The sequence below is a fragment of the Neofelis nebulosa genome, chromosome 2 (genome assembly GCF_028018385.1).
Source record: "Neofelis nebulosa isolate mNeoNeb1 chromosome 2, mNeoNeb1.pri, whole genome shotgun sequence".
In the NCBI taxonomy this organism is placed as follows: Eukaryota; Metazoa; Chordata; class Mammalia; order Carnivora; family Felidae; genus Neofelis; species Neofelis nebulosa.
This window is the reverse complement of record NC_080783.1, coordinates 186,370,803-186,393,528: the sequence shown is the minus strand read 5'-3', so window position 1 is coordinate 186,393,528 and position 22,726 is coordinate 186,370,803. Positions and strand designations below refer to the sequence as shown.

Sequence of the window (22,726 nt, the reverse complement as noted above, 5' to 3'; positions counted from 1 at the left end):
GCCAAAATTTCACTCCTGTGAAATATTTCTACTACTTCACAGGCATGAAAGATTTCAACATTATTTCAGATTAGCCAGAAGGAAGCACACTACAACCTGTAACAGGTCACATAACATGACAATCTTCAGTGACATTTGTTGCATCCATAATTCCTTAGTCTGGCTTTCAAATACTATGCTCTACTAAAACGGGCCTAATCATATCCACCTTAACCCACCTTTCAAGCCCACCTTTCCCTTCCTATTTCAGCTGAAGTGATATTCACCTCATTCTAACTGGTTGTACTCAATTAATGTCTTCCTATCGCTACTCTTGCACCTCTTCCAATCTATTCTCCAAGCGGAGTAAACTTTTGAGAACTCTTCATGTGTGATACAAAGGCTCTTTCTTATTTTCTGCTACCCTCATCTCCAGCCTCATCTATCTCTATCCCTTTACCCACAGACACGATCTATTCCAGACATAGAGAACAATTTGTAGAGCCCTGCTCTTACTTCAATGCCTGTACAGGTATTATTCTTTCTCCCTGTTATGTTCTTCATGACCTCTTCAAACGACTCTCTCAATAATCACCACACGTGGGAAGTGTCCTCTGACCCCTCAATCTCCTTTTTTTGTGCTTTGATAATGCCTTGCACAAATCTTTGCTATTACAGTAATTACATAGTATTTTAATTGTTGTTTATCTATCTCTTTCACTGGACTATGAGCTCCGTGAGGGCTTAGACTCAAACTTACTCACCTCCAAATGAATTGTGGCATACAAATTTCAATACTACTATATGAATCAAAATTTACAGTGGAGGAAAAAAATAGGCCATTGAGATTCCATGTTTTTTAAAAAAAAGTTTTAATGTTTATTTGTTTATTTTGAGAGAGAGAGAGAGAGAGAGAGAGAATGCACGCGTGAGCAGAGGAGGCCAGGGAGAGAGGGTGAGAGAGAATCCCAAGACGACTCTATGCTGACAGTGCAAAGTCTGACGCAGGGCTCAATCTCACGAACCGTGAGATCATGACCTGAGCTGAAATCAAGAGTTAGATGCTTAACCAACTGAGCCACCCAGGCGCTCCAAGATTCCATACTTTCTATGTAAAAGCATATTCATTCTTTTATTCATTCAATCAACAAATATTTATTTAGTACCTACTAGGAGCCAAGCACTATGCCAAGCTCTAGAGAGTTGGTGATGATAATACAGACACAAACACAAGAAGAATTCTGAGAGAATACAGTCCAAACTGTTAATACTGGCTATTAACTGTTTGAATCTAGGGAGGATTTGAATAATTTCTATCTTTTCCTTTAAAATTACCTCTATTTCCCCATTCTTCCTTAATGAAAATGCATTAATTTTATAAACACACATACACACAAATATATATGTGAGATATCCTCACAAATCACAAATTCCTACAAATCAGTAGGAATATAATACCCAAAGTAAACAATGTATAAATTTGTGTATCAGAGCTAATATGAAAGCAAAACAATTTTTTAGAACTTTTAGTCAGATTCTAATTATAGATTTCAAATATAAAGAATAAACTGAGGCACCTGGGTGGCTCAGTTGGTTAAGCATCCAACTTCGGCACAGGTCATGATCTCTCGGTTCACAAGTTGGAGCCCTGCATTAGGCTCTGTGCTGACAGCTCAGAGCCTGGAGCCTGCTTTGGATTCTGGGTCTCCCTCTCTCTCTCTGCCGCTCCTCCCCCCTTCGTTCTCTCTCTCAAAAATAAATAAAACATTAATAAAATTTAAAAAAAACAAGAACGGGGTGTCTGGGTGGCTCAGTTGGGTAAGCATCCGACTTCAGCACAGGTCACAATCTCTCGGTTCACGAGTTGGAGGCCCGAGTTGGGCTCTGTGCTGACAGCTCAGAGACTGGAACCTGCTTCAGATTCTGTGTCTTCCTCTCTCTGCCCCTCCCCCACTCATTGAGCTCTTCCTCTGTCTCTCAAAAATAAACAAAAACATTAAAAATTTTTTTTAAAAAGAACAAAACTAATGTATGCCAAAATACTTCCGGATTTCCACAGTATCTACTTTTGAAAAAGATCCCATGTAAATTGCCCAAGGAAAACACTGACCACAACATCAATACCACGAGTTTTTCCACATTGCAGAAAGAAAATTATGTCAATGTATTCCACTTAATGCAGAAGAGATGACAGCCTCCATACAATTTATTCAGAAGTCAAATTAATAAATAACAACACCATATTTCATCTGTATAATGATTTACAGTTTATAGTTCACAAAGCACTTTGACCTTCACAATAATTCTGTTTTCTTGTTCCCACTGGATAGATTAAAAAATGAAGGATTAAAATGGAGGCCTTTCTAAATGACTCAAAATCCAAAAGCCATAAAAGAAAAGATTAAGAAATTTGTCTACATAAAAAAAAGAAAGAAATTTGCCTAAATAAAAATCTAAAAGTTCTGCATGGGAATAAAATAAAGGAAAACAGAAGACAAATACCAAAATGGGAACACATACCACAGGAAAACAAACTATCATATATACATGAATTATATAAAGTATGTGTGTGTGATGTGTATAAAAATAGAGAGAGACCTAGAAATCAACAGAAAAGAGGCCTATGACAACAGAAAAATAAGAATTTAAACAGGTAGTTTATAGAAAATGAAATATGAATAATTCAAACAATATAAATAGATGCTTAACTTTTACCACAACTTTTTTAAAACTTAAAACTAGGTACCATTTTTCTCTATCAGATTGGCAAAAACTCAACTTTGATAATAGCAAAGCATAATATTAACAACACTGACCCTAGAGCCAGAGTGCATAGTTTGAATTTCTGCCACAATAGCTGTATGGTTTGGGCAAGTCACTTAAATTCTCTATTTCTCAATTTATTCACCTGAAAAACAGAGATAATAATAGTACCTATCTCAAAGGGATGTTAGTAAGATTAAAGGAAGTAATATGTATAAAGCACTTCAGATATTGTCTGGCACGTAGTAACCACTTTATAAGTATTAGCTATGATACAGCTAATGTTGGTGAGTGATCAAGCAAGCTTGATATACCTCAAGCAATATATCTTAGAATAACCTCTAAGGAAAGCAATTTGGCAGTATTTCATATTTATAAATGCAAATATCCTTTGACTTAGAAATCCCACTTTCTTCCAATTTATTCTATAACTACCCTTATACACATGTAAAATGACATATGTTCAAGGGGCTTCCTTACAGAATTGCTTACAATATAGGAAACCTGGAAGTAATACAAATGTCCAACAATAAGGAACTAGTTAAATAAATTATGATAGAGCCACTCAATGGAATACTATGCAGGTGATTTTTTAAAAAAGAAAGAAAGAGGGGCGCCTGGGTGGCTCAGTGGGTTGAGTATCCGGCTTCGGCTCAGGTCATGATCTCACAGTTTGTGGGTTCAGGCCCTGCATCAGGCTCTGTGCTGGAGGTTTAGACCCTGGAGCCTGCGTCGAATTCTGTCTCCCTCTCTCTGTGCTCCTCCCCCACTCATGCTCTGTCTCTCTCTCTCCTTCAAAAATAAATTTAAAAATTAAAAAAAAAATTTTATAAAAAATAAATAAAATAAAATAAAATAAAATAAAATAAAATAAAATAAAAAAGAAAGAGGTTAGGGCGCCTGGGTGGTTCAGTCGGTTGAGCATCCAACTTTGGCTCAGGTCATGATCTTGCGGTCTGTGGGTTTGAGCCCTGCATCGGGCTCTGTGCTAACAGCTCAGAGCCTGGAGCCTGCTTGGGATTCTGTGTCTCCCCCTCTCTCTGTCCCTCCCCATTCATGCTCTACCTCTCTCTCTGTCAAAAATAAATAAACATTAAAAAAAATAATTAGAAAAAAGAAAGAAAGAGGGGCACCTGGCTGGCTCGGTGGAACATGTGACACTTGATCTTGTGGTTCAGTTCGACCCCCACATTAAGTGTAGAGATTACTTTAAAAAAATTTTTTATTTTATGTTTAAAAAAAAAAAAAGAAAAGAAAGCAGAAGCTTTTTACATACTGATCTAAAAAGGTCTCCAAGGGGTGCCTGGGTGGCGCAGTCGGTTAAGCGTCCGACTTCAGCCAGGTCACAATCTCGCGGTCTGTGAGTTCGAGCCCCGCGTCAGGCTCTGGGCTGATGGCTCGGAGCCTGTTTCCGATTCTGTGTCTCCCTCTCTCTCTGCCCCTCCCCCGTTCATGCTCTGTCTCTCTCTGTCCCAAAAATAAAATAAAAAATGTTGAAAAAAAAAATAAAAAGGTCTCCAAGATATAGTATGTGAAAAAGCAGTATAGGGTGGGCAGGGAGTACAGATGAATGGGGAACCATGTGCTAACTTTTACATTAAAAATGGGAAAAATAGGGAAGCCTGGCTGGCTCAGTCAGTGGAGTGTGGGACTCCTGATCTCAAGGTTGTGAGTTTGAGCCCCACGTTGCACGCAAAGCTTACTTTAAAAAAAAGCTGAGGGCGCCTTGGTGGCTCAGTCAGTTAAGCAACCAACTTCTACTTAGGTCATGATATCGCAGTTAGTGAGTTCAGGCTCTGTGTTGGGCTCTGTGCTGACAGCTCAGAGCCTGGAGCCTGCTTCAGATTCTGTGTCTCCCTCTCTCTCTGCCCCTCCTCCACTCTCACTCTATCTCTTGCTCTCTCTGAAAAGTAAACATTAAAAAAAATTGTTTAGGGGCGCCTGGGTGGCTCAGTTGGTTAAGTGCCCGACTTCAGCTCAGGTCATGATATCACGGTTCATGGGTTTGAGCCCCATGTCAGGCTCTGTGCTGACAGCTTGGACCCTGGAGCCTGCTTTGAATTCTGTGTCTCCCTCTCTCTCTGGCCCTCCCCTGCTCACGCTCTCTCTCTCTCTCTCAAAAATAAATAAACATTAAAAAAAAATTTTTTTAATAAATAAAAAAAATTGTTTACCTGGGAAAAATAAGATTTTATATTCATATTTATATGCATTTGCCTGAAGAAAGTCTAAAAGAGTATAAAGAAACTAGTAGGGGCATCTAGCTGCCTCAATCAGTACAGCATGCAACTCCTAATCTCAGGGTCCTGAGTTCAAGCCCCATATTAGGCATGGAGCCTAGTTAAACAAACTAGTAAAAGTAGTTGGGAGGAGGCATGGAACTGGGTGCATGGGGGATAGGCATAGGAGTGAGACTTTCACTGTTTATATTAAATATATAAATATGCAAACATTTATTTAATCATGGAATGTATTATGTCTTCATAGATTAATTTTTTTATTTTTTTTAACGTTTATTCATTTTTGAGACAGAGAGAGACAGAGCATGAATGGGGGAAGGTCAGAGAGAGAGGGAGACACACAATCCAAAACAGGCTCCAGGCTCCAAGCTGTCAGCACAGAGCCCGACGCGGGGCTCGAACCCATGGACTGCGAGATCATGACCTGAGCCGAAGTCGGACACCCAACCGACTGAGCCACCCAGGCGCCCCCATAGATTAATTTTTTAAATGTTTGTTTATTTTAAGAGAGAGAGCAGGGAAAGGGCAGAGAGAGAGAATCCCAAGCAGGCTCCGTGCTATCAGTGCAGAGCCCATGCTGGGCTCAATCCTACGAACTGTGAGATCATGATCTGAGCCAAAATCAAGAGTTGGAAGTTTAACCGACTGAGCCACCCAGGTGCCCCAAAAGATTAATTTTTTTTGGAAAACCTGAATCTCACAGAGGATAAGAAATTTGCCTACAATCATATAGCTAATAATAACAAGATTGATTACATTGTTTTTCCTTATACCATACTGCCTTTCTGAAATTTTCAGGAATGGAAGACTTTAAAATGATCACAAATAGGGACGCCTGGGTGGCTCAATCAGTTGAGCATCCATCTCTTGATTTCAGCTCAGGTCATGATCTCATGGTTCATAAGTTTAAGCCCTGCATTGATCCCTGCTTGGGCTTCAGTCTTCCTATCTTGTCCCCTCCCCCTGATTACTCTCTATTGCTCTGTCAAGATAAATAAAAATATGGGGCACCTGGGTGGCTCAGTTGGTTAAGCATCCAACTTCGGCTCAGGTCATGATGTCAGAGTTCGCGAGTTCAAGCCCCATGTGAGGCTCTGTGCTAACAGCTCAGAGCCTGGAGCCTGCTTCAGATTCTGTGCCTCCTCTCTCTCTGCCCCTCCCCCGCTCACAGTCTGTCTGTCTCTCTCAAAAATAAACATTAAAAAAATTTTTTAATAAACAATAAATAAAAATAAACTTAAAAATGTATCACAAAAAGTTTTTTTAAAAATTTTAAAAGGGAAAAAAAAATTTTTAAGGGGCACCTGCCTGGCTCAGTCAGTGGAGCATGTGACTCTTGATCTCGGGTCAGGAGTTCAAGCCCATGTTGGGCCTAGAGCTTACTTATAAAAAAAATTACCACAATGGGAATGCAAGCTGGTGCAGCCACTCTGGAATACAGTATGGAGGTTCCTCAAAAAATTAAAAATAGAACTACTCTATGACCCAGCAATTGCACTACTAGGTATTTATCCAAGGGATAAAGGTGTGCTGTTTCGAAGGGACACACTCACCTCAATGTTTATAGCAGCACCATCAACAATAGCCAAAGTATGGAAAGAGCCCAAATGTCTATCAGTGGATGAATAGATAAAGAAAATGTGGTATATATATACAATGGAGTATTACTCGGCAAACAAAAAGAATGAAATCTTGCCATTTGCAACTATGTGGATGGAACTAGAGGGTATTATGCTAAGCAAAATTAGTCAGAGAAAGACAAATATCATATGACTTCACTCATATGAGGACTTTAAGACACAGAATAGATGAACACAAGGGAAGGGAAACAAAAATAATATAAAAACAGGGAGGGGGACAAAACATAAGAGACTCTTAAATATGGAGAACAAACAGAGGGTTACTGGAGGGGTTGTGGGAGGGGGGATGGGCTAAATGGGTAAGGGGCATTAAGGAATCTACTGCTGAAATCATTGTTGCACTGTCTGCTAATTTGGATATAAATTTAAAAATTAAATTAAATTAAAAAAAGAAAAAAAATTATCACAAGTAGGCTTTTCTCTGAAATAACCACCTACTCTTGAGTGCTCAGCAAAAATAATACTAGTGACACCACACTGAAGTAATTAATCTCTGTATGATGACTTGGAAAATAGTATAATACCCATTGTTGGTCCAAAACATTCACCATCACCCACACTATACATTGTAATAATTGGGCTTCATTTACTGGAAGGAGATGAAATTCTTATAAAAGCCCTTATCACAGGTTTCAAATTCCAACACAACATTCATTTTGCAGAACAATGAAGGGTACGGCACTAAGAATATATCTATAAACACTTTCACATAGGGGGAAAAAACATTAAAGCAAGTCAGCTTTCTACTATAAGTAAGCCAAGGAATGAGTACATGTAAATATGTAATTTTCTTTTTACAAATAACATAAGCACAAAATGTTATTGGGGATCCTGGGGTGGAGAGTCCCTAGCCTAGCCTGCCAATACTTTTATTCTTATTTTTTTTAATGTTTATGCATTTTTGAGAGAGCAAGCATGACCGGGGTAGGGGCAGAGAGAGGACAGTGGATTCAAAGCAGGTTCTGTGGTCACAGCAGCAAGCCCGACACGGGGCTTGAACACATGAACCGTGAGATCATGACCTTTGCCAAAGTCAAACGCTCAACCAACTGAGCCACCCAGGTGCCCCCATACATACACTTTTAAACAGAATTAAACAGGCTCACCATATGCTAAATCTCAAAGGATTTGTGTTTGAGACCATCCCAAATACATATCGGTATAAGAGAATACATCAAATATCCAGGGCAGTAAGTATCAAGGATCTCAACAGTAATTCACAAACATCTGTATCACCTAGTACTACTTCTAACAAGTAACCAAGAACCTCCAACTCGATCCTCAGTCTCTCAGTTCTGACCAGCCCCACCTACAGACCCCAACATCTCCTGTGTTCCATTCCCTGCTATCATCCCGGGCAACTATGACATCCATACTAATGACATGGCCAACATACTTCACAGCCCCATAACCTCCCACTACTTCAAAGCCTATACTTCCACTGGCTTCAACAGCACTATGACAGTTACACCCTGGTTGTTTTGTTTGTTTGTTTGTTTGTTTGTTTAACCTTGAAATATTGAACTCTCAGCTTTCCCATTCTGTATTTCTTAAAGAACCTGATCTTCAACTATATTTCTCATTGTCTGCTTATTCTTCAATCTTTTACTTATAATCCTAACTTGGACTCTCAGATTCCATCATATCTCCCACACTATTACTAGCAGTATAAAGTTACTCTCCATTTTATCTTTCTTTTTTGTATATTCCAATTCTAGATCAACTCAACCATCTTTTTTGCTCTCCTGCTCTTAGGCTTCTGGAGAAGTATAAAATCCATGCTACTAGGCCCTATTACAAATACATTATTTCTAACTTTTACTGGGCCCTCAATGTGATCAGCAATGTTTTTTGTTTTTTTTTTTATCCTTAATCTATTCTTCTTTCATTTCCTATTGAAGATTTCCATGGCCCTAATATTTACCATAGTTCCTTCAGTCTCCAGAAATAATTGACTTCTCTACAGATAACTAATCTCATCAAGAAAATAAGGCCACCTGGAGTGCCTGGGTGGCTCAGTAGGTTGAGCATCCGACTTCAGCTCAGGTCATGATCTCACAGTTTGTGGGTTCGAGCCCTGCATCGGGCTCTGTGCTGACAGCTTGCTCAGAGCCTGCAGCCTGCTTCAGATTCTGTCTCCTTCTCTCTCTCTGCCCCTCCCCCACTCATTCTCTGTATCTCTCTCTCAAAAATAAATGTTAAAAAAACTAAAAAAAAAAAAAAAAAGAAGGCCATCTGTCAAACTCCCTCACCTTTTCCTTCTACCACATCATTATCCATCTTGACTTGTATTATTGTCAAGGAATAAAACCCAACTGATTTCTTAGGTAAATTTTCCACTCAATCTACAAAATTCTTTCACTCATGCTAAAAAGAAAAACACCCATGTACCATAGTGGAAAGAACACAGGTTTCAGAGATAGATAGATTTTGTTCAAATTCTTGCCTATAGTCTTCCCAATTGTAAAAGAAGGATACTGATACCTAAACCACAAGGCTGTTGTGATCTATAAAGCATCTTTATGGCATCTGGCAGAATATATTCTCTCTTTCTTTTAAAAAGATTTTATCTCTAAGCAATTTCTACACCCAACGTGGGGCTTGATCTCACCACCCCAAGATCAAGAGTCGCATGCTCCAGCAACTGAGACAGCCAGGCACCCTTAAGTATATTCTCATCTCAATAAAGATGTTTCACTACTATCATCTCTTTCACAACCACACTTGTTGAAAGAGTAATTTTACTCACTGCCTCCCATTTATTCCTCAATCCATTATGATCTGACTACTGCTATCATTGCCACCACTGCACTATCTGAAGCGTCTTTCAGAGGAAACAAGAGATCTCCTAATTGCTAAATTCAGTGGTTTCTTTCTAATCCTCATTCTGCTTGACTTCTGCAGCACCTGACAGTGATGGTCACCCCCTCCCATCCTGAAACCCTTCTTCCTTTGGTTTCTATTATAATGCCATTCTGTTTCAGTTCTTATCCCATTCCTTTAACCTATCTTCGTGTCTATTGCCCTTCAAATAATGATGTTCCTTCTGGTCCACAGCCCTTTTCTTCTATTCTTTCAGTGTTACCATCCCATATCAAGTCTTCAAATATCCCTGTTATATTCTCTGTTGACCCTCAAATTTATGTATTCAGTTCCAACCTTTCTCCCAATTTTCAGACCCCACAGTATTATCTGAAAAACACCTCAAATTAAGCATGTCCAAAGGGAACATTATCTTCCCTCAAAATTGCTTATGTTCCATCCCTATTACAATTAACACGACCAACACATCCCACCAATGAAGTCAGAAACTTCCCTCTCAACTCTGGAAACATCATGGAATTGAAACCTCCTGGAACTGCATGACATTGTCTTCATTTTCCTACCACTATCCCAGTTCATCCCCTCCGACCTAGAGTAGCACACTGGTTTCCTGCCTACCTAGGTTTGTTTTATCTACCTCCACACTGTCTTCACTTTCATTTCTTCCTCCACATTTTCACCAGAGATAATCAATCATACCAAATTCCTGCCTAGAAAACTTTCAATGGCCCCCCATACCTACAAAACAAAGTCCAAATTCTTCAGCAAGGTTTTCTCAGAGTTATAAACGGAAAGGTTTTAGATCAGACAAACATGGTTTTCAAAAACAAAAACAAAACAAACAAAACCATGGGTTTCATTTCTAGCTAAATCTAAATACTGGCTTAGTCCAGAGTCTTCCAAGTGAAAGATAAAAGGCAGAGAAGGGAGAACGAGGGATGACAGGAGAAAAGAAGGAGACAGTAGTGTCTGAGGTGGGGGACGGAGTATTTTCGAGTTTAGAAATGGAAAGTTTCCAGAGAAGAGTATTTGAGGGAAGTGTTGAGGGAAGTAAAGTGACGGAGACCAGATCTCTGAGGGAGGAGGGATTACAGAGACGAGGGAAGCTCTCAGTGTGGAGTTGGAGGTCTCTGAAACAGGAGTTCTCCGAGAAAATGAAGGATTCTTGAGTCTGTGAAATGAGAAAAGTTCCTGAGAGGAGTCAAGGACCAGGTCCCCGATACGAAGGAACTTCTAATGGGTTCCTGGCCTCTGAGGCAAGAAGGCGGGGGTCGGGGTAGGGGTTGTCCCGCGACCCTGAGGGAAGTGAAAAGGGAAGGGGAAGGGGCGAGAAGTGTCCCCAGCCGCTCAGAGGAAGACCTTGGGAAGCGAAGGGGTCCTGTCGGTGTTGAGAGACCCGAGCGCCAATGCTCCGGAACCGCGGCGGTGTAGCAGCCGCGCGCGCGGGCCGGGGTGCCCCGGGTTTGTGCCCTATGCGCTCTCTCGGCGTTACCTGAGGCGGGACTGAGCAGCCAGAGGGGTGCCTGCGCGGGCGGGAGGCGGAGGCAGCAGCAAAGTGGGAGCATAGTAGCCCTCACAGCTTGGAGGCGGCAGAGGCTCTTAGCCTGCGGAGGCGGTGGGGGTCCCTCGCGCAGAAGCCGGAGACTCGGCGGAGCTAACGGCGGCGAAGGACAAGGAGGCTACTGCCATGGCCCCGCAGTCGGGACCGTTCCCCCCGTCTGCTTGACGGGGCCAGGAGAATGATCCCAACGGCGAGCCAGAAAGGGCAGCTGAAAGCTCCGCTTGAGCTCCGCGACCGCGAGCCACTGAAACGCCTGCCCAAGTAGGCTGGAGGACTGGGGGCGGGGCCTCGGCGGCCACGCCCCTCTTCTCAAGCCTCCCAGCAGCCAATCAATCGTCGATCCTTGATAAACCAGCTAGTGGAATTGCCCAATTAGCGTTAGGAATGCCACGTGGTATGAGGGTGGACTCAATAGGCGTCCGGGAAAGCCAATCAACAGCCCTAGGCGCCAACTCCGGAGGACGAAGAGAACCAATAGAAAGTAAGAGGAGGTTAAAAACAGAAGAGGCAGTGTGCTGGAAAGGCGGAATCAAGGAGGAGGGAATACACCTGGGGGAAATTCAAGTCCCTGGAACCTCCAGAGGGCGGGACAGTAAATACGAAAGGGAACAATTAAAATGCCAAACATATTAACGATTGGTAATTAATAAAACTAACAGAAAATGGGTTCGACTGGAGCGGCTTTGCAGTTGGTGAAGGAATAGCTGAGTAAGGACTCTCTGAATAAGAAAAAGCCATTTGAACGTAGAGTCCTGCAGGATCTCGGTATACTGTAGGGGAGAAATTGATACATAAACTATTATTATTAGCTACTTGGGATAGTAAAAGCAATGAGTTAGGTTCAAACGCTGAAGCAACAATTAATCTAGACTAAGAATTGATTCGGTGAAGCCTTCTTGGAAGAGAGAACGCTTGAGCTGGCTTGAAAACTGAAGATTTTGAAAGAGCTGGGTAGGGAATAAGAATTCTATTCAACTGTTCACCATGCACATATTTCCTTCCTCATGCTTTCCATATGCCTGGACTTCAGGTGCTCATAATCTCACGCCTGAGCAGATTGGAACAGAGTTTCCAAGGCTAGAGCAGGCAAAGAAACACCAGAGTATGGGCCTTCCTGCACCAATATTTCCTTGGATTAGAGACCTCCTTTCAGACATCTTTAGACTTGCCTCCTACTGGAAGAGTCTTGACAGATAAGTGGGATTTGAATAGTTGGAGTATAGGTGGTGTACATTCCTAGTGGCAATAAAATTTAAGAAAGATGTGTGTATGATTTCACTCATATGTGGAATCTAAAAAACAACAAATGAATAAACAAACAAAAAACAGAACCAGACCTATAAGTACAGAGAACAAACTGATGGTTGCTGGAAAGGACAGGGAACAAAATGGGTGAAGGGGAGTGGGAGATAGAGGCTTTCAGTTTTAGAATGAATAAGTCACGAGAATAAAAGGCACAACACAAGGAATATAGTCAAAGGTATTCTAATAGTATTGTATGGTGACAGATGATAGCTATACTTGTGACCATACCATAATGTATAAATTTGTCCAATCACTATGTTGTACATCTGAAACTAATGTAACATTGTGTGTCAACTACAGTTAAATAAAAAGTTTTAAAAAGATGTGTGATAGGAGATAAGAATGGAAGTTAAATGTGGATTGAGCTTAAATGCCAAATTTGTCCTTTTTTATGCTGTGAGAGTTGTCAAAGGTTCTCGAGCAGAGTAGTCTCAACAGGACACTGGTTTAGTTAGATTAATAGGTAGCTCACAGTATCTCCAAAAGGAGAAAAGAAATCACCCAGCCCTGTACCCTTGGCTCAAAGCCTTTTCTGTATCATTCTTTTGGCAACACATGATGTGCTGCCACCTGGTGACAGTTCAAATACCATTGTTCCCCACTGCTATTTAATTTTTCTGTTGTTAGAGCCCTGGCACCTTTTAAACCTGTCTCCCACAAAGCCTGATGCAAAGTATTTGATAAATAGGTACAGCACTGGTAGCAAGTATAATTGAATAATGCCATCATACCATATGTATCACATGCCCAGTGAAAGATGTAAAAGAGAGGGGTTACTTATACCCTCAGTGGGAAGATGAGCCTTGATGGCAAGTTTTTAGGTTTTTGAACAAGTTCTGTTTGACCCAAGTCTGATCTCTACCATTCCACTGTCAGAAATTTCCTTTATAGTGAGGGGAAAGAACCAAGGATTGCCTTATAGTTATTTGGGTGTCAAAGGCCCACTCTTCATTATCTGTCTCCTAGTTAGGCCAGGGCCTTTAATGCATCATATAACCTGCCCTACTGATCTCAGCCTTTTATTATGCTTTTATTTCAGAATTGTCTCCTCTTCCCAGCTAGATGGAGCTAAGAGCTGGGAACTTTATAAGCCCACTGCACATCTTAACTCAGGGCAAATACATACCAGGGCTGGTATGTATTATCCTCAATAAATATCAACTGGGTGGATGAATGGCATTATCTTTTGTCTATATTTAGCAGTGGAAGAGACCTCATGAGTCCTTAGTGGGATGCTGCTGCTTCTAAGGAAATCTTGGACTGCATGCTCTAGAATACAAAATCCAAGTAAGAAGCAAGTAAAGCTGCCCTTAGCCTACATAGAAAGATCTACTTTCCAGAGAGCAAGCTTGTGATGGAAGGATTAGAACTAATAACCACAAGGCATTTTTTTAAATATAACAAGAAATATAGAGTACATCACCCCTAATGATTCGATTAATATTAAATCATGAAATTTGTTTCATCTAATAAATATATACATGTATATTTACTAGGCCACAATGTAAACTATATTTCTTACTGGAGGTCACGTCAAAAAATTTTAAACCCACTGGATTAGAGGCAGAGACTGAAAGAAAGGAGACCAAGAGACTGTTGCAGAAATGCAAGCAGGGCTGGGCTACTGAGGATGAGGAAATGTGGAGGGACTAGAGTAAGCCTTAAGAGGTAGGAGCTGGAGGTGAGGAGAGGAAGCCTCCTATTGCTCAAGTCCAGGGCCTATATAAATGTCTTGCCCTCCTCTGCATCTCCACAGCAATACTGGCCTACCTTATTCTACCCACCAGAATGGGAACTCCCATCTCCTTCCAAATTCCACTGAGCAGAGGGCTTGCACTCAGCTATGAGTATCTATGAACTTGGACTTCAGAGAGAGGGATGGCAGAAAGCAGTCCAGTAACAGGAGGAAGAAAGGGTACAGTTGAGTCTATCCCATGTGGGTGCTGATTCACAGAAGACATCAGGAAGAGTTAAAACATTTATTGTAATTATTGCCTGGTGGGCAGGCAGTAACAAGCCTCAGTAAGAGGGCAGATACCAGCTAGATCAAGAAAGGAGGGACATGGGGCCCAGAAACAGGGCCTTGAAGGGGAAGGTGAGCAAAGCTACTCTTACAAGTTCTTATAGGTCACTCAGGAACATTGTGGGGCCCTTAAAGAATATGTTCTCCTGCTCAAGGCTCTGGGCCTAAAGCTGAAAGCTGCTGGGCTCCAGGTTAGAAAGTGTGCTCTTCTGGAGATCTAAGGGGATAAAAAGGGAAAATAAAACAAACCATCAGCAAGCACTATGATACACACAGAACTAGGCCCTAGGCCTATCTGATGGGGAGGAACATACAAGCCTGACCTGGGATAAGTAACGACAGAATGATGGATTCACTAAAAAAGAGGCAGAGACTCCATTCTACCCAGTGTCAAATAATCAGGCAGCTGACACACACGCACCATTCAGATTCACCCTCCCCCAGACCTGGGATCCCTGCCCTTACTCCCACCTAGTTTCCCAGCTACTGTTGCTGTCTGGAAGACTGACTTCAGAGGTAGATGAAGAAAGAGACATGGTGAAGGTGGCAGCCAGGGACAACTTAGATTGGAGGATGTGAATGGAGGTCCTGGAAAGGGGAACAGAATCAGAAGCAGAGATGGAGACAGTGGGTCAAGAGGACCCTTCCACCATAGAACTGTTCTCCTTCATGAGGCCAGAACCCCGGTCTCCTCTCCCTTTATCCTTCAAACATATAAAGATACCTCAGTGACCCTGTATCAAGTAAAGAATGCCCAGTACTGCCTTTACAGGCTGTAACCCAGATACCAAACCACCCCTACCAGCCCATGTCAAATCTAGGATAGCTGAACTTTGGTCCCCAATGCCTGGCCTCTGAGACATATCCCTTCCACTGCCACAAGCATCCACACCCCCTGACCTGAGGAGGTTGTGCTCCTGCCGGGCATCCTGGACCTCTGTCCTGGTAGCCTCCAGGGTGTGACCCTTGACCTCCCTGCCACTTTGCAGCTGCTCCAACATCTGCCAGACCATGGGCCCAGGTAGGACCAGGTAGGTACATTCCTCTCCCTCTCCAGGAGGAATCCCCCTCCCCACCATTGGCATCTTCAGCGCACATGGAACCCTCATGTGGGCAATGACAGTCTCTCAACCTGGAGAAGAGGGCTTGGGAAGAAAAGCTTTGGAGGGAGGTAGAGTCAGCACAGGGAAGAGAGAAAGAGATAGGGGTGGGAAAGGGTATGCTGGCCTGCCTGCACAACAGAAAAGACAGAAAGGAAGGAGCCTTCATAGGGAGATATGAAGAAATAGGTCTGATCCTGGTCCTACCTTCCAGCTGTGGGCCTGAGCTTGCCCCCCTTCAGCCATCTGTTTCAGCAGCAGCTCCTGGTGCTGGCCTTCAATGAGAGAAAAATGTAAGAGAGCTGTTCTCCAACTTCTTTCTTTTCTCCTCCCAGCCTTGTACCCAGCCTGGTGCTGAAAACTGAGACAGAAGCATTCTGGTCTAGCATTCCAAACTGACTGGGGAAACTAGACTCACACCATGGAGGCAAGACAAAACACTTGGCCAGACTTCTGAGCAGCTCAAGAAATCAGAGCTATGGCCATTTACTGGGACAGCAAAAAGGCTTTCCAGAAAAGGGGACAGGTGAACTCATACCCACCCTCAATCTTTTACTCACTCAGCTGGTCCTGCAGCAATTTCAGCTCCTCCTGAAGAATCTCTGATTCCTCCCACAGGAGTTGACACCTGCACAGATGACAGCAGTGTCATTCGAAAGCCAATCAACAAGCCCTAAGGACACTACCAGAGTGCCAAGAATTCAGAGGCCCAAAGAAGGAGAGGTCTTGCCCATCACTTACTCATTCTGCAGCTCTTGGTGAAGGCAACCCGTAGCACTACGTTTTTGTGGTCCTGTTTGTATTTGGGCTTGGGCCTGTTCCTGCACCTGGCTTCGAAGACCCTGCAGTTCCCTTCTCAGCCCCTCCAGGAGTTGATCCAGGAGGAGGAGCCTCTGCTCTGGGCTCCCCTGCAGCAACCTTAGTGATGCTGTAGTGGGACAAACTGAGGATCAGTCCTTCTGAGACTTTTACACATGAGCCTACAGATTCCACTTGCGAATCAAGACACAAGTGCACACACAGGAGATATGTAACAAAACTGTGTGCATACATAATGAGCTGTGTGCAGGAAAAAAATAACTGGCCATATACCTTCCAGGGTACAGATCTTATACTTCTGCTGCTTTTGCTCTTCCAGCAGCCCCTGCACAGCCTGTCTTAGTGTCTCAGTCACCTACCCAGGCAAGAAAAGCCACTTGAGCTACTATGCAAGGGGCATCTCACACAAACACAAACACATACACACCTAGGATTCCACACTTTACCTGAGCCTGGGATTGAAGCTGGGATTGGAGAATAATAACTTCATCCCAGAGAGAAGATGCACCATGGGCCTTACCCCAACTCAGCCTCTCTGGGACAAAGGGAGTCTCTAGAGCCCAAGGCTGTTGAGCATGGACTCCAGACTGAGGAGGCAAGTGATGAGGGGAAATCCAGGTCCCAGCCAAATCTCCTGCTGAGGGAATAAGCAAGGGATGATTGTAAGGCCTAACTTTGGGGAGAAAACAGATGTTTGTTCAGGAAAGAAAACAGTTGGAATTTGGAATAGTGGATGATACAGGCACTGGAAAAAAGCAGATCCTGGAAAAAGAAAAGAACGGGGGCAGAAAAGGGACAATACTCACCCTCTGTGGAGACTCCAAGAGGATACAGCCACTGCTACAAAAAAAAAAAGTTCACAGGCCAATAGGCTCTGAGTGTCCCTAAACCCAAACCTCTAACGGGGGCCCTCAGGTGCCCCCTCACCTTAATCCTGGCCACATTTCCATCGGTAGCATTGAGAAGCACGTCGAGGTGCTCAGACCAGCTCAGGCTCCTACTCATAACCTTCCGCAAGGCTCCCTGACGTCTTGTGCCTTTGCTCTTCCAGCCCGGAACACCAGAGACACAGCCCAGTAAGGCCACACTTCAGATCGAAAGTGGGGAGTGGGGATGTAATACTAAAGGTAGGGAGGGATGCAGTTATCAAGCCAAACTGGGACTGGTCAGGAGGGCAGCGCTTGGGGACTCTAGGGGGAAAGCGGGATGCTTTGATACTCAATTATCAGGTGGGAATTGAGAGTGCCGAATCTTGGTCGAAACCTTCCCAGACCCAAGACACAGGTACCATCACTCCGAACCTGTGCCAGCGACTACTGCCCAGTTCAAACCCTCCTGTAGGCCGGGAAAGCCCGACCTCGGACTGGCTGCCGCAGCGCCACGTGGGAAACTGAGTTCGTCTCTCGCGGAAACAACCGGCGATGGAGGCTGTAGAACTACGTTGCCCTGGTAGCGGCACGAGCATTGACACTGCCACCGTGAAGTTTGCCGGGAAACCGAGGCTTTCTGATTCTGTAGTTGTTGAACCCAAGGACCAAGCGCACTACATATCCCAAGATGCATTGCATAGAGCCAATGCTACCCCGCTGCTGATCCCAGTGGTTCTTGGGAAATGGAGTCCAAACTACCTTGAAACTTAACGGCCCAGGTTATCCTTGAGACTCCATTCCCCAGCAAGGTCTGCGCGTTGCGTGCACTATGGAGCTGCAAGTCGCAGAACTGAAGCAGAAGATCGAGGACACATTGTGCCCTTTTGGCTTCGAGGTTTACCCCTTCCAGGTTGGTTTATCCCTCTGCGGTGCTGGAGCGAGGTGTATGATTGGCCTCGGTGCTATTGGCGTGAAGCTCGAGAGCCTTCTGATCTTTCCCGAGCTCCTCTGGCCCCATGTCCATGTGACGTACGGGAACATGGTGTCAATGGGGACTTTGTTAAAGAGGTAGAGAAACAGCCGCATGTTTGTCCTTGAAATCCCATATAACGCCATATTGATGAATGGGAGACACCACATAACCCAGTAATCTTGTGGCTCTACCACCTCCATAATTTACAGGAAGAAAGTGACCAGTGGGGTCAGAGTCATTTGAGAAGCATCCTTCAGAAGGGGCGCCTGGGTGACTCAGTCGGTTAAGCGTCGGTTTCTAAGTTCGAGCCCCGCCTTGGGCTCTGTGCTGACAGCTCAGAGCCTGGAGCCTGCTTCGGATTCTGCGTCTCCCTCTCTCTCCGACCTTCCCCAGCTCGCTCGCTCACTTGCTCTGTCTCTCTCCCCAAAAAGTAAACATTTAAAAAAAAAAAAAAAAAAAAGCTTCCTTAAGGAGTTAGGATAGAGCAAGGCCTTGTAGGTTTGTGTAGCTTAAGATTTAGGTTATCTGAGGGGGGAAGGGCATTCCTGTTGTTGAACAAGCAAACAATTGGCTGGTTTGTTCCATCTACCAACAGAGGGCTAATTCATGATGTTGCCAATCACCAGCACTGGGCTGGATACAGAAACTGTGCACTCGCCTGTCACAGAAGTCTGGCACCACTACCTACCCTTGTTTACACAGATCCTTCCCCCTTATCCAGTGCCCTTTGTAATGAGCTGTGTGCTTGGACACAAAGCTAAATCAACTCAGGTTGAGCCCTTTGCCTGATGCTTAAGAGACAACTCACTCCCACCCCTTCCACTGAGTGGCACACAGCAGTGCTAGGAAAGAATATAGTGAAAGTATGTTGGGTCTAGCTTGAGAAGGACTTCCCAGAAAAAAATATAGAGTTGAGCTATATATGAAAAGAAGGAAAGAGTATTATGTACATCCCAAATATCAGGAACAGCTTAAGTAAAGGTGTGGAGGTAGTGGTGGATGGCAGGTATGGAGAGAGTGAGAATGTTTGGTGGGTCAGGTAGAACTGGGTGAGTAGTAAGAGTTATTGTACTCCTACTTCTCACCCTTTCCCTCCCCCACATCCAGTCAGACACCAAGACCTTTAGGAATCTGTCACTTGAGTCTCCCAAGTCCATTCCCTTCCATCCAACCCCTCTGTGTTTGGATTACTGCAATAATCTGCTTGCTATCATTTTGCATTCAACCTGTCCTTACACTGCAGCCAGATCTTTCCAAAGCCGATCATGTACATTTCCTCCTTAAATCTTAAATGGCTAGCCCCCCCCCCATTGTCACCAAATTAGACCTATATTCCTTAAATTAGTATCTAGGCCAGTCATAATTTCACGCCTACTGATCTTTCCACCCTTCTCTCCTGCTCCCCTTTACAGATCCTTCACTTCTATCAAACTAGACAATTTGCTGTTTTCCAAATATGTCATTTTTGCATGTCTTTGTGAATGCTGTGCCCTCTATTTAGAATAAAACACCAGATTTTCTCTCCCTACATCATCTTGTCAGTTTCCTTCCTACCGTTCAAAAACAGCTTTCAAGAAGCCTTTTCTAGTTTCACAGGATCCTCATCAGGCCCTGTCATTGCAGTAATCACAGTACGGTTTCTTTTGGTTCTTAGTCATGAATTCTCTGCCTCTTTATCCCAAACTCCCTGTCAGATTCCCCTATGGAGGAGTCCCCCATAAATAAACATCATGCAGCATCAGTAGAAATCCATTCACTGAATGAATGAGATGGAGACAGCCCAAGATGTATGAGGCCTTGAATGCCGGGCCAAGGTATGGACCTGACAAAGGCCTAAATTGGCCCTCCTGTGTAGCCTGAATTTTCTCTCTGTTCTAGGTGGCATGGTATAATGCACTCCTGCCTCCAGCCTTCCACCTACCCCTGCCAGGACCTACCCTGGCCTTCCTGGTACTCAGCACACCTGCCATGTTTGACCGGGCCCTCAAACCCTTCCTGCAGAGTTGCCATCTCCGACCACTGACTGACCCTGTGGACCAGTGTGTAGCCTACCACTTGCGCCGTGTTAGAAAGGTGAGCAAGGTTCATATATTCCCCCAGGTTTCAAACCCATAGCTGCTTTCAGCTACTCTAAGCTGTGCAGGATCTAGACCTACTTACGGCTATGAGCCACTTTCAGATGGGCTATGCTAGAGCATCTTTGACATTGTGAGCTCTCCCCATTCTGCCTTAGCCCAGTTTCAGCCACCTTCTTCTAGCAGCCCCCCAGGTCTATAATCAATCTCACTTACCCTATCTCAGATGGGCAATTACATGAACTTCAAACCAGACTTCCCTTGGCCTCCAAGTGAAATAGGAATAAGCCTAGCATCCCCTAAGCATCTTTCACCTGTCCTTGCCCTAGACCTGGACATTTTGTGTGTCTTTGGGGCCTTTTGAGGGTAGAACAATATCCCCACCACCACCAGACACATGCGCACATATATATATATATATATATATATATATATATATATATATACACACATACATACACACACACATCGGGTCTCCCCAGAGCTGGGCCATGTCTTCCTCCACACTGAGACTTGGGAGGGCAGAGCCAAGTCACCCCTTGTAATAGGCATTTGTGAGCAAGACCTTGTTATTTCCCTTCAGATATGGGCCTTCCTGGACAGAGTATCATTTTCTTCACAGTGGAGCTCCCCCAAGTTTAAGGTCATGTTTTCCCTTTAAACAACTTCTGAGGACAGGACCAAGTTAACACAACTAGGGCTCTCTAGGACAAAGTCATGATTCCTCTCATGTTGAAATGAGCTTCCATCTCTATCCCAGAACCTCCCAGAGTTGCAAATGGAAGTCATCGCTGACTACGAGGTACACCCCAATCGGCGCCCCAAGATTCTGGCCCAGACTGCAGCCCATGTGGCAGGGGCTGCTTACTACTACCAACGGAAGGATGTGGAGGCTGACCCCTGGGGGACCCAGGTCAGAGGGCAAGTGTGAATGAGTAGGGACTGGGAGAAAATGGTGAAGGCTCCTCAAGATACCAATTCACATTCTTCCACCTACCCTGGGTAAATGATTTGGTAGACACAATCCAAGGGAAAGGTGTGCCCTAGTCAGGAGCCCAACCCCACATGCTTTCTGGAGTCGGCCTGGGAACACATCAGGTCAGAGAACTTAGTCTGTTAAAATCTCGTTACAGGATGGAGGGGTAGAGCAGTAATCAGTAAAGTAAATCAGTAAAAAAAAAAAATCAGTAAATCAGTAAACAGTAAGACTGGGAAGTTGACAGAGACTCAGCTTAATAAACCCTTCCTTCTAGGTTCCTCATGGCCAAAGTGAGCTCATGAAAAGGGTTGTCCATGAGAGGAAATAGGGGAACCCAGCCAAAGGAGAGGTTCAAATGTGGAATCAATGTTCCTTGAAAATAAATGAACAAGCCTAGCTTGCAGTGATGATAGTTGGACTTACTCCATGACCTTGCTTTACCATCTCCTCAGCACATATCAGGTGTGTGCATACATCCCCGATACGGAGGCTGGTTTGCCATCCGAGGAGTAATGCTGCTGCCAGGAGTAGAGGTGCCAGATCTGCCACCCACAAAGCCCCTGGACTGTGTACCTACAAGAGCTGCCCGAATCACCCTGCTTGAAGGCTTTAATTTCCACTGGCGTGACTGGACATACCGGGATGCTGTAACACCACAGGAGCGTTACTCAGAAGAACAGAAGGCTTACTTTTCTACTCCACCTGCCCAACGCTTAGCTTTGTTGGGCTTGGCCCAGCCCTCAGAGGATCCTAGCTCTGCATCACCTGAGCTTCCTTTTACCACACTCCCACCCAAGAAGCCCCAGAATCCCAGCAGAGCCCGAGGCTGGCTCAGCCCCAGCATCTCACCACCTGCATCCCCTGGCCCTTGATATCCTCCCTCCTCTGAGATCCCTATTTATAAGTGGTACTTGGCTCTAGAACTCCTTTGGCTTTGGCAAGGCCAGATATTTTATTTTGGGTACAATATTTTTGTTTAAACAGGATTCATGCCCAGTGTGGAGCCCAACATTGGGCTAGAACTCACGATCCTGAGATCAAGACATGAGCTGAGATCTAGAATTGGATGCTTAACCAAATGAGCCACCCCAGGTGCCTGGGTACAGTATTTTTGATACAAGGATTGTAATAGAGCTCTTCAGTGAAGATAACAAAGCTCAGAAAAATTTAGTCAAAAGTCGAAGACAAGACAGATCCAGAATTCCCACCTTAAAATACAGGATTTATTCCTTTCCATTTCTCTCCAGTGCACCAAGATCCTACTTGTTACAGAGCCTAAAAGGCAATCATCTCCTACCTAATGGCACCTGCCTCACAGGCTTGTTGTGGGGAATAAACAAACACATGCAAAGCATTTTTGAAACCATGCCTGTTTTATATTAAGGGGTGTATGAGCTGTCATTGAAAGCCCTGGGAATTCTGTACTGCTCTTAGGTCTTGCTTGGGAGGAGGAGGATAGACTAGACTAGCTTATGTCTGGAAGGGTACATAATACACCAGACTGTTTTGAATCTTTCTTACCCACAAGGGCTCAGGAGAAACCCACTTTCACCTCCCCTATACCCCTCCCACCTCAG

General features: G+C 44.0%; 3 protein-coding genes across 10 annotated transcripts in view; 1 reads left to right on the top strand and 2 right to left on the bottom strand.

Moving 5' to 3' along the window:
- TESK2 (testis associated actin remodelling kinase 2) overlaps positions 1–11,274 on the bottom strand; it is a 138,760-nt gene extending 127,486 nt beyond the window's left edge. For both annotated transcript variants that reach the window (XM_058717613.1, XM_058717614.1), the window contains exon 1: positions 10,938–11,274. The gene's annotated coding sequence lies outside the window, so the exon portion shown is untranslated. The remainder of the gene's footprint in view (positions 1–10,937) is intronic.
- A 3,002-nt stretch (positions 11,275–14,276) lies between these two features.
- On the bottom strand, positions 14,277–17,686 carry CCDC163 (CCDC163 homolog). 6 transcript variants are annotated; one of them, XM_058717595.1, is made up of 10 exons: positions 17,181–17,686; positions 17,060–17,093; positions 16,700–16,890; positions 16,527–16,608; positions 16,176–16,362; positions 15,995–16,062; positions 15,642–15,709; positions 15,235–15,335; positions 14,806–14,922; positions 14,277–14,551 (listed from the first exon to the last, which is right to left on the bottom strand). In XM_058717595.1, exons 1-10 carry the CDS (start codon positions 17,256–17,258, stop codon positions 14,527–14,529), a joined length of 951 nt encoding a protein of 316 aa, XP_058573578.1. In that variant the 5' UTR covers positions 17,259–17,686; the 3' UTR covers positions 14,277–14,526. The 6 variants fall into 6 exon arrangements, with proteins under 6 accessions (XP_058573578.1, XP_058573579.1, XP_058573580.1 ...); XM_058717596.1 differs by having other exon boundaries at positions 16,700–16,887; XM_058717597.1 differs by having other exon boundaries at positions 17,060–17,090.
- A 135-nt stretch (positions 17,687–17,821) lies between these two features.
- On the top strand, positions 17,822–22,512 carry MMACHC (metabolism of cobalamin associated C). 2 transcript variants are annotated; one of them, XM_058717602.1, is made up of 4 exons: positions 17,822–18,032; positions 19,974–20,168; positions 20,931–21,083; positions 21,602–22,512. In XM_058717602.1, exons 1-4 carry the CDS (start codon positions 17,952–17,954, stop codon positions 22,019–22,021), a joined length of 849 nt encoding a protein of 282 aa, XP_058573585.1. In that variant the 5' UTR covers positions 17,822–17,951; the 3' UTR covers positions 22,022–22,512. The 2 variants fall into 2 exon arrangements, with proteins under 2 accessions (XP_058573585.1, XP_058573586.1); XM_058717603.1 differs by lacking the exon at positions 20,931–21,083.
- Positions 22,513–22,726: the final 214 nt, after the last annotated feature.

Bases quoted from the DNA above. Each gene is read 5' to 3' on its own strand.
- CCDC163 (XM_058717595.1), bottom strand. From the start codon at position 17,258: ATGAGTAGGAGCCTGAGCTGGTCTGAGCACCTCGACGTGCTTCTCAAT. The intron at 16,609-16,699 runs GTAAAGTGTGGA...TTGCCTGGGTAG, and splicing joins AGCTTCAATCCCAGGCTCAG to GTGACTGAGACACTAAGACA. The intron at 15,336-15,641 runs GTAGGACCAGGA...ATGGTCTGGCAG, and splicing joins CTCAGGCCCACAGCTGGAAG to ATGTTGGAGCAGCTGCAAAG.
- MMACHC (XM_058717602.1), top strand. From the start codon at position 17,952: ATGGAGCTGCAAGTCGCAGAACTGAAGCAGAAGATCGAGGACACATTG. The intron at 18,033-19,973 runs GTTGGTTTATCC...TCTCTGTTCTAG, and splicing joins TCGAGGTTTACCCCTTCCAG to GTGGCATGGTATAATGCACT. The intron at 21,084-21,601 runs GTCAGAGGGCAA...CCATCTCCTCAG, and splicing joins CTGACCCCTGGGGGACCCAG to CACATATCAGGTGTGTGCAT.